General features: G+C 62.2%; 2 protein-coding genes across 4 annotated transcripts in view; both read left to right on the top strand.

Annotated features, from left to right (window-relative positions):
• Positions 1–10,092, top strand: part of MAN2A2 (mannosidase alpha class 2A member 2) — an 18,938-nt gene extending 8,846 nt beyond the window's left edge. Inside the window, exons 1-22 of one of the 3 annotated variants that reach the window (XM_085301548.1) lie at positions 162–622; positions 829–1,083; positions 1,281–1,425; positions 1,543–1,714; positions 2,440–2,567; positions 2,689–2,862; positions 3,242–3,428; positions 3,522–3,699; positions 3,911–4,113; positions 4,507–4,689; positions 4,897–5,011; positions 5,249–5,316; positions 5,544–5,709; positions 6,019–6,255; positions 6,355–6,477; positions 6,581–6,695; positions 6,867–7,000; positions 7,118–7,259; positions 7,538–7,671; positions 8,476–8,670; positions 8,791–8,901; positions 9,378–10,092. In XM_085301548.1, the coding sequence (XP_085157674.1) occupies positions 461–622; positions 829–1,083; positions 1,281–1,425; positions 1,543–1,714; positions 2,440–2,567; positions 2,689–2,862; positions 3,242–3,428; positions 3,522–3,699; positions 3,911–4,113; positions 4,507–4,689; positions 4,897–5,011; positions 5,249–5,316; positions 5,544–5,709; positions 6,019–6,255; positions 6,355–6,477; positions 6,581–6,695; positions 6,867–7,000; positions 7,118–7,259; positions 7,538–7,671; positions 8,476–8,670; positions 8,791–8,901; positions 9,378–9,530 (3,480 nt within the window). In that variant the 5' untranslated portion in view covers positions 162–460 and the 3' untranslated portion in view covers positions 9,531–10,092. Of the gene's footprint in view, positions 1–161; positions 623–828; positions 1,084–1,280; positions 1,426–1,542; positions 1,715–2,439; positions 2,568–2,688; positions 2,863–3,241; positions 3,429–3,521; positions 3,700–3,910; positions 4,114–4,506; positions 4,690–4,896; positions 5,012–5,248; positions 5,317–5,543; positions 5,710–6,018; positions 6,256–6,354; positions 6,478–6,580; positions 6,696–6,866; positions 7,001–7,117; positions 7,260–7,537; positions 7,672–8,475; positions 8,671–8,787; positions 8,902–9,377 lie in introns of those variants that run through there. The other 2 variants (XM_085301547.1, XM_085301549.1) reach the window with 2 other exon arrangements.
• Positions 10,093–10,286: 194 nt separating this feature from the next.
• UNC45A (unc-45 myosin chaperone A) overlaps positions 10,287–12,356 on the top strand; it is an 11,901-nt gene continuing 9,831 nt past the window's right edge. The window contains exon 1 of the mRNA XM_085301592.1: positions 10,287–10,379. Within this exon, the coding sequence (XP_085157718.1) occupies positions 10,287–10,379 (93 nt within the window). The remainder of the gene's footprint in view (positions 10,380–12,356) is intronic.

Genomic DNA, 12,356 nt, shown 5'->3' with positions numbered 1-12,356 from the left:
CCCCGCGGACGTGGCCGGGCCCCACGGACGTGGCTGGGGCAGACGGGGCCCCGCAGATGTGGCTGGGGCGGACAGGCCCCACGGACGTGGCCGAGGCAGATGGGCCCCAAGGACGTGGCCGGGGCGGACGTGGCACCGCATATGTGGCTGGGCTGGATGTGGCACTGTGTGCATGGCCAGGCCGGACGTGGCACTGCTGTGGATGGCGGGGCCAGACATGGCACCACATATGTGGCTGGGCAGGACATGATGCTGCTGCGCGTGGCCAGGCTGGACATGACACTACTCCATGTGGCTGTGCAGGATATAGCATTGCGTACGTGTCCGAGCAGGATGTGGTGTTGCCCCACGTGGTTGGGCAGGACACAGCACTGCTGCACGTGGCCAAGAGGTTGCAGCAGGCACTGGCCTGGGTGGCAGCAGGCATCCCTGAGGCCATGGTCCATGTCCTCTCTTCCACATGGTAGATCTGTCCCTGCAGCCCCCCGGGATGAAGCTGAAGAAGCAGGTGACGGTGTGTGGAGCTGCCATCTTCTGCGTGGCCGTCTTCTCCCTCTATTTGATGCTGGACCGGGTGCAGCATGATCCCACGCGCCACCAGAGTGGAGGCAACTTCCCCAGGGTGAGGCAGTACCGTAGGGCTGCGGGCATGGGCTGTGCTGTTTCTGCAGCAGTGCAGGCAGACGGTGGGGCCAGGGCTGCTGGGCAGCCAGCTGGCACCCGGCAAGGTGCTTGTTACTTGCTGGTGTCTACACACACAGGGACCAGGACCCATGTGGCAGAGCCCYGTGCCAAGGCACCGCTCTTACTGCCATGTCTGTGATCTAGAGCCAGATCTCAGTGCTGCAGAACCGCATCGAGCAGCTGGAGCAGCTGCTGGAGGAGAACCACGAGATCATCAGCCACATCAAGGACTCGGTGCTGGAGCTCACAGCTCATGCAGAGGGGCAGCCAGCACTGCCCTACCACACCCCCAATGGCTCCTGGGTGCTGCCCCCCGAGAGTCGCCCGAGCTTCCTCTCCATCTCCCCACAGGACTGCCAGTTTGCCCTGGGGGGCAAGGGCCAGAGCCCGGACCTGCAGGTAAGAGGCTGAAGTCTTGACCCAGGGGTCAGTGCAAGGGGTCAGGGGGTCCTTGGGGTCCTGGCTCTGCTGTGCTGGGAGAGTCTGTCGGATGCTAGTGCTGCCATATCAGGGTATCCACAGGGTCTTGACTCTGCTGTGTCGTGGGTCTCTTGTCCCGTGTCTGCCCCCGCTGAGCCCTGACCCCTGTTTCGCAGATGGTGGCTGTGTACTCCCTGCTGCCCTTTGACAACCAGGATGGCGGTGTGTGGAAGCAGGGCTTTGACATCACCTATGAGCCCAGTGAGTGGGATGCAGAGCCCCTGCAGGTGTTCGTGGTGCCACACTCTCACAACGACCCTGGTGAGCAGATGGGGAAGGGTGGGCAGGGGGAGGCAAAGGGCTCAGGATAGGCTGCTCTGCACCATTGGCTGGGGAAGGCTTGGCCCTGCTCAGTGACAGTCGTGTGTGTGTTGACAGGTTGGATCAAGACCTTTGACAAGTACTACTATGACCAGACACAGCACATCCTCAACAGCATGGTACTGAAGATGCAGGAGGACCCACGCCGGCGCTTCATCTGGTCTGAGATCTCCTTCTTCTCTAAGTGGTGGGAGAACATCAATGCTCAGAAGCAGGCTGCAGTGCGGAGGTAGGGTCACCTACTTGGCTTTGGCTCTCTGCACAGTCTCTGTTCATGCTGGCAGGCCATGCTCAGAGGGAGGCACTGAGTGTGAGCACAGGGATATGTGAGGGAAGGACCSTTCATCTGCCCCAGGCCTGGCTGCTCTGTCTTCAGTGCAGTGTCTACCAGCTCCACACTGTTCACTGCAGGGTGCTCTGATGTCTTGACGCTGGCAATAACCTCTTGGWGCCGGAAGACGTCAAAGCTGCAGTGGTGTGCACAGAAAAACTGAGAGAGAGACAGGGTGCTGTTAGCACTGTGGCCTCTGCAGCAGAGACCTCGTGAAGCATGGCAGGAAGCAGATCTCACTCAACTTGTGCTGCTTGGAGGAGAATGGGCCCCATGCTCCTGGTGGGCTGGGGAACTTCTGTTCATTGCTTTAAACCCCAGCACACAAGCACCACAGCAGAGCCTGAGCACTTTTGGCACCCCATGATACTCAGGGCACTCTTAAAGGGTGGGAGAGCTTGAGAGTGGAAAAGTGCAGCGGGAGAAGGAGCCTTTGTCAGCTCCTCAGGTCCCCAGGGAGGGCTGGGATTGGAGGGCACAGTGGACATGGGCTGCAGGGCACAGCAGAGAATGTTGGACTGGCACTTACTGTGGAGACAGGTTCTAGTTGCCTGCTTCATGCTATGGAGGTCTATCTGGGGCAGGCCTGACCTGATCATATCTCCTATGCTTCCGTCTTGAAGGCTGGTTGGAAACGGGCAGCTGGAGATGGTGACGGGTGGCTGGGTGATGCCCGACGAGGCCAATTCCCACTACTTTGCCATGATTGACCAGCTGATTGAGGGGCATCAGTGGCTAGAGAAGAATATTGGTGAGAGCCATGCAGGGATGCAGGGTGGAAAGAGCAGAGCTGCTGGCTAGAGGCCTGGCTGATGCACCTCTCCATGCAGCCAGACATGGTGCCAGGGCTTAACAGGTCTCTGTGTTCCCAGGCGTGACGCCCCGGTCAGGCTGGGCCGTCGACCCCTTTGGCTACAGCTCTACCATGCCCTACCTGCTGAAGCGCTCCAACCTGACAGGCATGCTCATCCAGCGGGTGCAYTACGCCATCAAGAAGCACTTTGCTGCCACCCAGAACTTGGAGTTCATGTGGAGACAGACGTGGGGTGAGGGCCTGCTGCGGGTGTGACTGCAGGGAGGGACCTACCAGGGACTGGTGACAGCAGGGGAAAAGCTACCAACCTCTTTCCTGTGTGGCCAGTGAGCTGAGTGCCATGAGGCGATGTCTCTGTCCTGGGAGATGACCCTGCAGTGTTTCTGCCCTGGGGACAACCTCAGGGTGTCTGCCCAACAGTGCCAGTGCCTGGCCCTGCCAGTGAGGCTGTTTCTGTGCTCTCTGAGCTCCAAACAGGCGAGCCTGACTGCGTGCCAGGTCTGCTCTGCCCCAGCGGCCATCCCTGCTCTCGTGTGCCCTGTGCCCACTTCCTGCCAGGGGATAGGCAGGGGAGAGCCATCTTCAGTGCTCACCTGTCCTTGATCCTGCAGACCCGGACTCCAGCACCGACATCTTCTGCCACATGATGCCCTTCTACAGCTACGACGTGCCCCACACCTGTGGGCCAGACCCCAAGATCTGCTGCCAGTTTGATTTCAAACGCCTGCCAGGTGGCCGGATCAACTGCCCATGGAAGGTGCCTCCTCGAGCCATCACTGATGCCAATGTGGCTGAGCGGTGAGTGCCTCAAGGGCAGGGGACAGGTGACTCAGGAGACCCACAGTTCTGCCTCCAGCCTCACACTTAGACCTTTGTTGCTCCCCATTGCAGGGCCCAACTCCTGCTGGACCAGTACCGCAAGAAGTCCAAACTATATCGCAGCAGAGTGCTGCTGGTGCCCCTGGGAGATGATTTCCGCTACGACAAGCCACAGGAATGGGATGCTCAATTCCTCAACTACCAGCGCATCTTTGACTTCCTCAACTCACGGCCCAACCTCCACGTCCAGGTATGTGCAGGGAGGTTGGGGGCAGCCAAGGAGTCTGGAGGGAGCAGGTCTTGATAAGTGAAGGAGTGCTGGGGTGTCCATGTGATGGGGAGGCCGTGTACAAGCCCAGAGGGAGACTGAGTAGTCCCAGAAGGGGAGATGGGAGCCCACCTGGCCCTGAGAGGCACTGAGGCTCCCCATCATGCTCAAAGCTGCGGGTGCTGTCCTGCAGGCGCAGTTTGGGACGCTCTCCGACTACTTTGATGCTCTGTACAAGAAGGTGGGCATTGTGCCAGGGATGAAGCCGCCTGGGTTCCCAGTGCTGAGTGGGGATTTCTTCTCCTACGCAGACCGGGAGGATCACTACTGGACAGGCTACTTCACCTCCCGGCCCTTCTACAAAAGCCTGGACCGGGTGCTGGAGGCTCACCTCCGGTGAGGAGCAGCAGACCAGGGCCCTGGGGCAGGGATGTGTGTGGGGAGCACAGATGAGTGCTGGCCAGGCAGCGCCTAGGAGCCCCAGCAGTTCCGTGCTGGCCTGAGCCCAGCCACAAACGTTCTGGGGGTGGCTCTCTGGCTGCTTTGCAGCCATGAAGTGGTGCCAAACTCTCACTGAGACCTAAGACAGAGAATGCAGCTCATCACCCCTCTGCAAGGCCAGGTGCCATGTCCCTGCAGACCAAGCAGGTTGAGCACCGTTTGTGCTAGGCTAGCCTGCGCTGGCTGTGGCTGCTCCTCTCCTGTCCCATCCTGGTGCCGCTCAATGYGGTGAGCCAGGTCCAAGGGTGTGGGTGAGCAGGTGCCCTTGGTGACTCTGTCCCTGCACAGGGGGGCCGAGATCCTGTACAGCCTGGCGCTCGCCCATGCCCGCCGTGCTGGCAYGGACAGCAGGTACCCGCTCTCCGACTACACCTTGCTAAGCAATGCCCGCCGCAACCTGGGGCTCTTCCAGCACCACGATGCCATCACCGGCACCGCCAAGGAGGCTGTGGTGGTTGACTATGGAGTCCGGTACGTGCGGGTGGTGAAGGGGGCAGCCCCAAGGGCCCTGTCTCAGCAGGGGCTGGTGGGCAGGTGCCCCTTGCACAGGGCTGGGAGCACTGTTGGCTGTGGGGGTCCTGCGATGCCCCTCTCCCCRCAGTGTGGGTGCTGTGGGAGGGAGGCTGGGAGGCGTTGGAGGGGATGGACCAGGGTGACCCACTCTGCCCTSTGCGCCAGGCTGCTCCACTCTCTCATGAACCTCAAGCATGTCATCATTAACGCCGCGCACTACTTGGTGCTGGGGGACAAGGACACCTACCACTACGACCCYGCTGCACCCTTCCTCAGCACGGTGAGCAGCACTGCCCCACAGCTGCCTGCGCCCTGCTGCCCCGTGGGTCCCAGTTCCCTGCCCCATGCCAGAATGTCTGTCCCAGTACCCCAGGGAGCACAACCCTGCCTGCCCACGTCTCCTTTGCTGCTGGATGGGGAYCCCAGGGGAAAGTGTCCCTGCCTTTGCCTGCATCCCTGGGGTGGGCTGGCTGGGGGTGGCCAGTGCAGCCAGCTCTGATGCACTCCTCTTCCCCAGGATGATACGCGCCTCAACCAGGACTCGCTCCCTGAAAGAGCAGTCGTCAAACTGGATGCCTCGCCTCGGTAGGGGCTGCCAGGCCTGCTGCCGGGGCTGGTTCCCCTGCCCAGYGGTGGGGCCCTGTCGGGGTAGCAGTGGGGCAGCAAGAGGTGGTAGGTTTTGGGAGAGGGGGTTTCTAGGAGTCTGTGGAGCTGTGGGTGGCTGTGGTACACAGGGCCTGTGGGTGGTGTGGAGCATGCCAGAATACACAAGATGCTGTGGGTGGCAGTCCTTCTATGTGGCCTCCTTGCAGATTCGTGGTGGTGTTCAACCCGCTGGAGCAGGAGCGCCTGAGCGTTGTGCCGATCCTGGTGAACTCCCCACACGTGCGTGTGCTCTCTGAGGAGGGGCAGCCCCTGCCTGCCCAGCTCAGTGCATACTGGGGCTCTGCCACTGACACRGTGCCCAACATCTACCAGGTATGTGGGCTGCAGTGCCCCACTRCCGCCCCTTCCATCCTTACCCTGCACAGCCCATGCATGCGTGGCCTCCCCATCCTCTCCCCCTGCTCACTCCCACGGCTAGGGCGCTGCCCTGTGAGCACCCCTCTATGGCAGCAAGTGTCCTTGGGTCCCCTGCAAGTGTCCACTGCTCACAGGCACACAGCACCCAGTGCACACCCTCCTCCCAGAAACCCACAAGCAGACCTCGCAGGGTCTTTGATCTGCAGATGTCCAGTGCAGATCCCTCCCACAGAGGGCCTTGGTTAGTGTCCTCACTATCTGCAGGTGTCTATCCTGACCCGCCTACCTGCACTGGGACTGCGTGTGCTGCAACTGCACAAGACATTCGACAGCCACACCACGCTGAAGTCGTCTGTGCGCCTCTACCTGCATGGCCGGGACCTGCCTGTGCGCAAGCATGAGGCCTTACCTGTGCACGTCTTCCCAGCCACCACCGATGACTTCTGCCTGGAGAACCAGCATCTACAGGCCTGCTTCTCAGGGCTCTCTGGCCTGCTGCAGGTGAGTGCCCGGATTTGATGGGTGGCAAAGGAGGGGAGGGGAACATGGCACTGCCACGTGCAAGAGGCGTTCACTGCCATGCTGGCTTGTGCCCTGCAGAGCATCCGCCAAGCTGGGGAGGAGCGGGAGCAGAGGGTAAGCAGCGAGTTCCTCATCTATGGCACCAGGGCCTCTAAGGACAAGAGTGGAGCCTATCTCTTCCTGCCTGATGGTGAAGCAAAGGTATGGGGGCCTCATCCTAGACCTCAGCTGGCAGCTGTACCAGGGGCTGCGTGACAGTCCTGGAGATGTCAGCCTCAGCACAGCCCTCCTCCTTTCCCCACAGCCCTACACCCCAAAGGATGCCCCAGTGGTGCGGGTGACGGAGGGACCCTTCTTCTCCGAGGTGGCCAGCTACTACCAGCATGTTCAGACTGTGGTGCGGCTTTACAATGTGGCAGGTGAGCAGATGTGAGGCTGTGCTCTCCAGCACATACTGCAGGGCTGGTGGCAGTGTGTYTGTGAGGGTGTTTGGGTCTGGAGACAGCACATCCACACAGGAGGATGTCACCAGTCCAGGGAGTGTTGGGCRGTGCTACCTGTGAGATCCAGCTCCTCATGTATGCCCACAGGGGTGGAAGGGCTGTCCCTGGACATGTCTTGCCTAGTGGACATCCGTGACCATGTCAACAAGGAGCTGGCCTTGCGCTTCAGTACTGACATTGAGAGCGATGACACCTTCTTCACAGACCTCAATGGCTTCCAGGTGTGCTGACAGTCCAGGGGAGGGAGAGCAGTTGCCCACATCACGGACAGCCAAACTGTCCCGCAGCACCAGGCATTGCTGGAGCTACTTCCAGCCCCAACTCCCTTCTCTCGGCAGATTCAGCCCCGCAGGTACCTGCAGAAGTTGCCACTGCAGGCCAACTTCTACCCTATGCCAGCTATGGCCTACATCCAGGACATGCAGAGCCGCCTGACACTGCACACAGCCCAGGCCCTCGGGGTGTCCAGCCTCAGCAGTGGTGAGCCAGCTTCATCTGGGGTGCAAGAGGGCTGTGCTGTGGGGCATCTGCCCGCTGAGCCCAAGGCTCAGGGATGGGGGACGTTGGGGAGGAGGGTGCTGCAGGCTGGACATGGGGTGACCAAGTCTTGCCTGTCTGTGGCACTACGGGCTCCATGACTGTCTCCAGTCCTGTGGGGGCATTTGCTGCGTGAGGCCTAGGGGGGCAGCAGCAAATGGGCTGTGCAGGGTGGGTGGCTTGTGTTAAACCCCGGGGGCTCTGAGGACTGCTCTCCACAGGCCAGCTGGAGGTGATCCTGGACCGGCGCCTCATGCAGGATGACAACCGGGGCCTGGGCCAGGGGCTGAAGGACAACAAGCGAACCTGTAACCGGTTCCGCCTCCTCCTGGAGCGCCGCACCACTGCCAACAAGGTGCGCAGGCCATGGTGCAGCAGGTGTGGGAAGCCAGGCACAGCACCGCTCTCCCAGAGAGTCCAGCTGTGCCTCAGCATGGTGCAGAGAGGGAARCGTCTGCAGGGAGCCATGTGTCTGAGTGGATGGGGATCTCCTCTCCTCCTGTCATTTGGCCCTGGCAGCCACCACRCTGGCACTGCTCTGTGTGGGGCTACACTGTGCAGGGTTTGGGCCATGCCTGGGGAATGGGGTCTGCAGGGAGGTGGGACTGTGGAGTGGGATCTGGCCTGCGGACCAGGGTGTGGAGCTGCATTGCCCTCGTAATCACGATRTTCTTGTCCCGTTGCCTCGTTGCTCTCGACGCATGCACAATTTCACCTATTCAGAGCTCCAGCTTCTTTTCCAAACTGGCCTCCGTGTTTAAAGCCTTGGGCTTCCCTGGCATCAGGACTGGCAGCCCAGAGGTAACAGCCGGCCTGGACCCCACTGTGTTTCCTCGTCTTGTGCACTAGCTGCTGGTGACTAGTCTAGTGAGGGCCTGTAGCAGGCTCGTAGTCTGACTGTAGACTAGCCCAGGGTTCCCGCAGGCTGCCTGGCATTGCAGCCCCTTTACTGTTCAGGCGCTGGGGTGGGAAGGATTGTGCCTAGATCAGCGCATATCTCTGGGTGCATGGGGAGCCCTGTACTGGCTCTGCTGGTGTGTCCCCATTCTCCGAGTGCTGCTGGAGAGGSTGTAAGGTGTGGGAGTCCTGCAGTCCCTAGTCAGGTGCTGCTCAGCCCTGCAGCTCCCCTCACGTGTTCTTACCACTTGCCCACTGGCAGGTTCAGGATGGCCGCCCGATCAGCTTCCCCTCACTGCTGAGCCACATTACCTCCGTGCACCTGAATGCTGAGGTCCTGGTCATGCCTGTGGCCCAGGAGAAGCTGGCCCCATCCGCCCTGCGCTCCTTCCTGCCACTGTCCACCACCCTCCCCTGTGACTTCCACATCCTCAACCTGCGGACGCTGCAGGCGGAGGTGAGCCATGGCCCTGTGCCCTGTGAGGGGTGGGCACAGCCCTGGAGCAGGCAGTGCTCTTAGGTGGGTCTCACACTCGCTGTTTTTGGTGTTATGCCTCACGCATTTGCTCCCCAGCAGGATGACTCACAACCTTCTGCAGAGGCAGCCCTCATCCTGCACCGCAAAGGCTTCGACTGCAGCCTCGAGGCCAAGAACCTGGGGTTTAACTGCACCACCAGCCAGGGCAAGGTAAGACTGGGTTGCTGTCTCCACCCACAGGGCAGGACAGCCTAGCTGCTTCCTGACATAGCCGTGTGGCAGGCCTGGCTGCCAGGCCTGCCTCATGCATCCCTGTGTTCAGGCTGAGCCAGGATTGAGGCTGGAGGGGCACCTAGATCCCCCTAGTATTGGCCAGTGGCTAGTCAAAGGTCCCACACTGTTGCACACAGCCCTGCTCTGCCCCTTGCRCAGTCAGACCTGGAGGACACTGGTCTCCAAGAGGGGAATCTGGAGCCTTGCACAGAGCTAGCATCCTGCCACAGGGATGGCGGAGATGGAACTTGACCAGCAGGGTACCCTGGGTGGTCAGGCTGAGGCCTGCAAGCTGGTGCCAGCACAGTATGGACTTGGCTGTGTGGGGCCAGCCCCATACTTGCACTGTGCTGCCAGGCATCAGATCCCRCTCACCTAGGCTGCCTGCCTTTCTCTCTCTCCTCTCTCCCTAGCTGGCCTTGGGCAGCCTCTTTCAGGGGCTGGAGCTGAGCTCCCTGCAGCCCACCTCACTGACCTTGATGTACCCGCTGGGCGCTGCCCCCAACAGCACCACCATCCACCTGGACCCCATGGAAATTGCCACCTTCCGTATCCGCCTGGGGTAGTGTCTCCCAATGCAGGAGAGGAGCAGACTGGCCACGCAGCGTGGGAGCAGCTGCTGAGCCCAGTAGCACCCGCACTGCCCGGAGGGGCCAGGCTCATGGCCCCATGGCCTGGCATGCAGGCCCTGGGCAGGAGGTRTTGAACTCTCAGAGGCTGCTGCCTTCCTATTTATTAGCCCTGTGTTCTCAGATAGATTTCAAACAGTGAACTGTTAGAGGCTGCTGGATACTGCCTGAGCATAGAGGGCAGGGATGGTCATCCTGCTCCAAATMGGGCCGGGCTCAAGGGGACAGTGGTCTGGACCCTGCTGCTGCCAGCAGGGAGGTGCACAGCTGCCTTGGATATTGCATGGCTGCCGCAGGAAAATGCCCACCCTGATGTCTTGGACCGGGCCCCCCACTGGTGCCTGGGCTCTGGCCAGCCCCTGCAGCGTGGCACCGGGTTGGCAGGAGCCTAGCAGGTCTGGGGCAGCTGGCCGGGGAGATGCTGTGAACTGGAAGACAAAGCTGCACTGAGCTCGCCTGGAGCTTATAGGAAACATGAGGCTGTTTACAAGGGCCCTGATCTGTCTCTGGTTTGTGGTTCTTGCACTGCTAGTGTGGGGAGGTGGGAATCACACACCTTGAGGGGATGGGCAGCACCCTCGGCTGCCCTGAGCACACCGGAGACTAGTGTTGAGCTCTGCCCTGCGGCCCAGGATACACACCGGGTGTGATGGGGGTTGTGGGGTCTCTGCCCTGCGGCTGCTMCCTGAGGCTATGCATGGCATGGGGACCCAGGCGTTCACAAGCAGCAGCACCTGGCTGCGGGCGCGAGCTGAAGTTGGGCAGCGCCTCAGGCAGAAGTACGTGGTGAGAACACACTCGGTTTAGTCCCTGTTTCAGTGTGAGGCCTGTGACCCCACCTGAGGCAGGTGACCAGCAGTGCTTGGGCCAGTCAAGTCCTCTGAGTGCTGCAGTGGGCTGGTGGCCAGGGGCCAGCGCTGCAAATCGCCAGTAGTGCCACAGGAGCTGAGCAGCACACTGTGGCTGGGCAGGGARAGCAGAGAGGGGCTGGGCAGGGGCTGGGGGCTGCTGCAGCGCCCGCATGTGCCACATGGCTGAGACAAGGTCTGTCCCCAATTCTCATCACCAGGAACTGGCTGCTCTCCAGGGCTGTAGCCCCACAGCTGCCTAAGGAGGAGGAGGTAGGGCCTTATCACGTGCATCGGGCTGATGGGTGCTGCTTTTGGGTTCAGCAGGCCATACCTTGCCAGCTGGCAGTGTTCCCAAGCCRTGGGGAGCTGCATGTCTGCAGCGTTGCTGGTTGCTGCCCCACATAGCRCTGGGAGTCGCGTTGCCAGGAGCATCATCCCAGTTGCTGTGGGGAGCACCCAGGCTGCCGCATGCCTCTGGATCCCTGTGGACCAATTACTGCAGTGGGTACCAGGGCGGAGGGCTGTGGGCCCTGCATGGGGAGGACAGGGTGAGGAGGCTGTGCTGGCTGTGACGTGTCTCAGTGTCCCTGGCACRGCTGCCTGCGCAGCTGGCATCCCTCAGGCTGGCTCAGCGGTGGGGCCAGGGGATGCAGGGTACCCCATGATGGTGGACCAAGCTGTGGTGCGCAGCTGGGGATGGTGGACCAGGCCATGGTATGCAGCTGGGAATGGTGGACCAGGCTGTTGTGTGTAGGTGCGCGAGCTCCCTAGGGAGCCTGCGCTGGCCAAGCCCCATGCTGGGGAGCTGGCAGCCTGCGGGCAGCTGCCRGCTGGGCTGATCCTGCCTCCTGCACAGGCACATTAGTGCAATGAGCGGCTCCAGCGTCCGGCTAATGGAGCAGCTGGCGGGGGGCCAGACTGCTCAGAGCAGGGCCTGCTGCCTGCCCGGCCGGGCTGCCCACCACCTTGGGGGCTGCGGGCACTGCAGTGTCTCTGCAGCCCTCCGGTGGCCCCGGGTCCCTCCAGCTGGGGCCAGCCCCAGCGTTAGCTGCCTGTGGACAGGGAGGCCGGTTCCCAGCTGCCTGTGGACAGAGAGGCTGGTTCCCAGCTGCCTGTGGACAGGGAGGCTGGTTCCCAGCTCCCCAGACTGGGGCTGCACAGAGAGAGCCCTGCCCTGTGCCCCTTGCCGGGCCCGCGGCCCTCGCCTGCAGCAGCCAAGGGCCAAGCCACCCAAGGAGGGCAATGGGACCCGGCGCTTCGTGCCTCTGCTGCAGGGCTGGGGAAGGCACCTCGGCCCTGGCCTGAAGAGGCTCATTAGTGATGCTCCCGCCTCCAGGTCCCTGCGGAGCGGGGCAGTAAGTGCAGGAGGCTCTAATGGCTCCAAGAAGCTCTTGATGGGCCGATGATGGAGGCGGGAGCAGGAGGGGCTGTGGTTTTGCCTCAGACAGCGCTGGGGCTGCCGGTGCCCCCAGCATGGCCAGGAAGATGCAGAGCGGGCTCCTGCTGGGGCTGCTGCTCTGCACGGCGATGCACCCTGGGCTCCTCGGGACAGGTACAACCCCACTCCCCCCTGCACTGCGGGCCAGTACTGTCCACTGTGCCCCATCCCTCCAGTCCGGCACTGCTGTGGCCTGTGCTGGGTCCCGCGGGGTGGTGGGCGCCCGGGAGCACGGGGACTTCGGGGCTGGTCCGCTGGCCATGGGCTCGCCCCATCCCTTCCACCGCGGCGGGCGGTCTCCTGCCTGCCCGGGGCTGTCCGGCGGCATGGGCCACAGGCCGCGCCTGGGCTGGCCCTGCCCTGGCACCGGGCGATCCCTGGGGCATTGCGCCGGCAGCAGCGCGGGGCACGAGGGAGGTGACGCCACCGCGGGGGCCCTCGGCAAGTGGTGGCGGCGCGTGGGGCCGGGGACTT

This window comes from Rhea americana, unplaced genomic scaffold (assembly GCF_003343005.1).
Source record: "Rhea americana isolate MKP2758 unplaced genomic scaffold, rheAme1 scaffold_178, whole genome shotgun sequence".
Taxonomy (NCBI): Eukaryota; Metazoa; Chordata; class Aves; order Rheiformes; family Rheidae; genus Rhea; species Rhea americana.
Note: the sequence above shows the minus strand (reverse complement) of the source record. Positions and strands in the feature narration are given on the sequence as shown.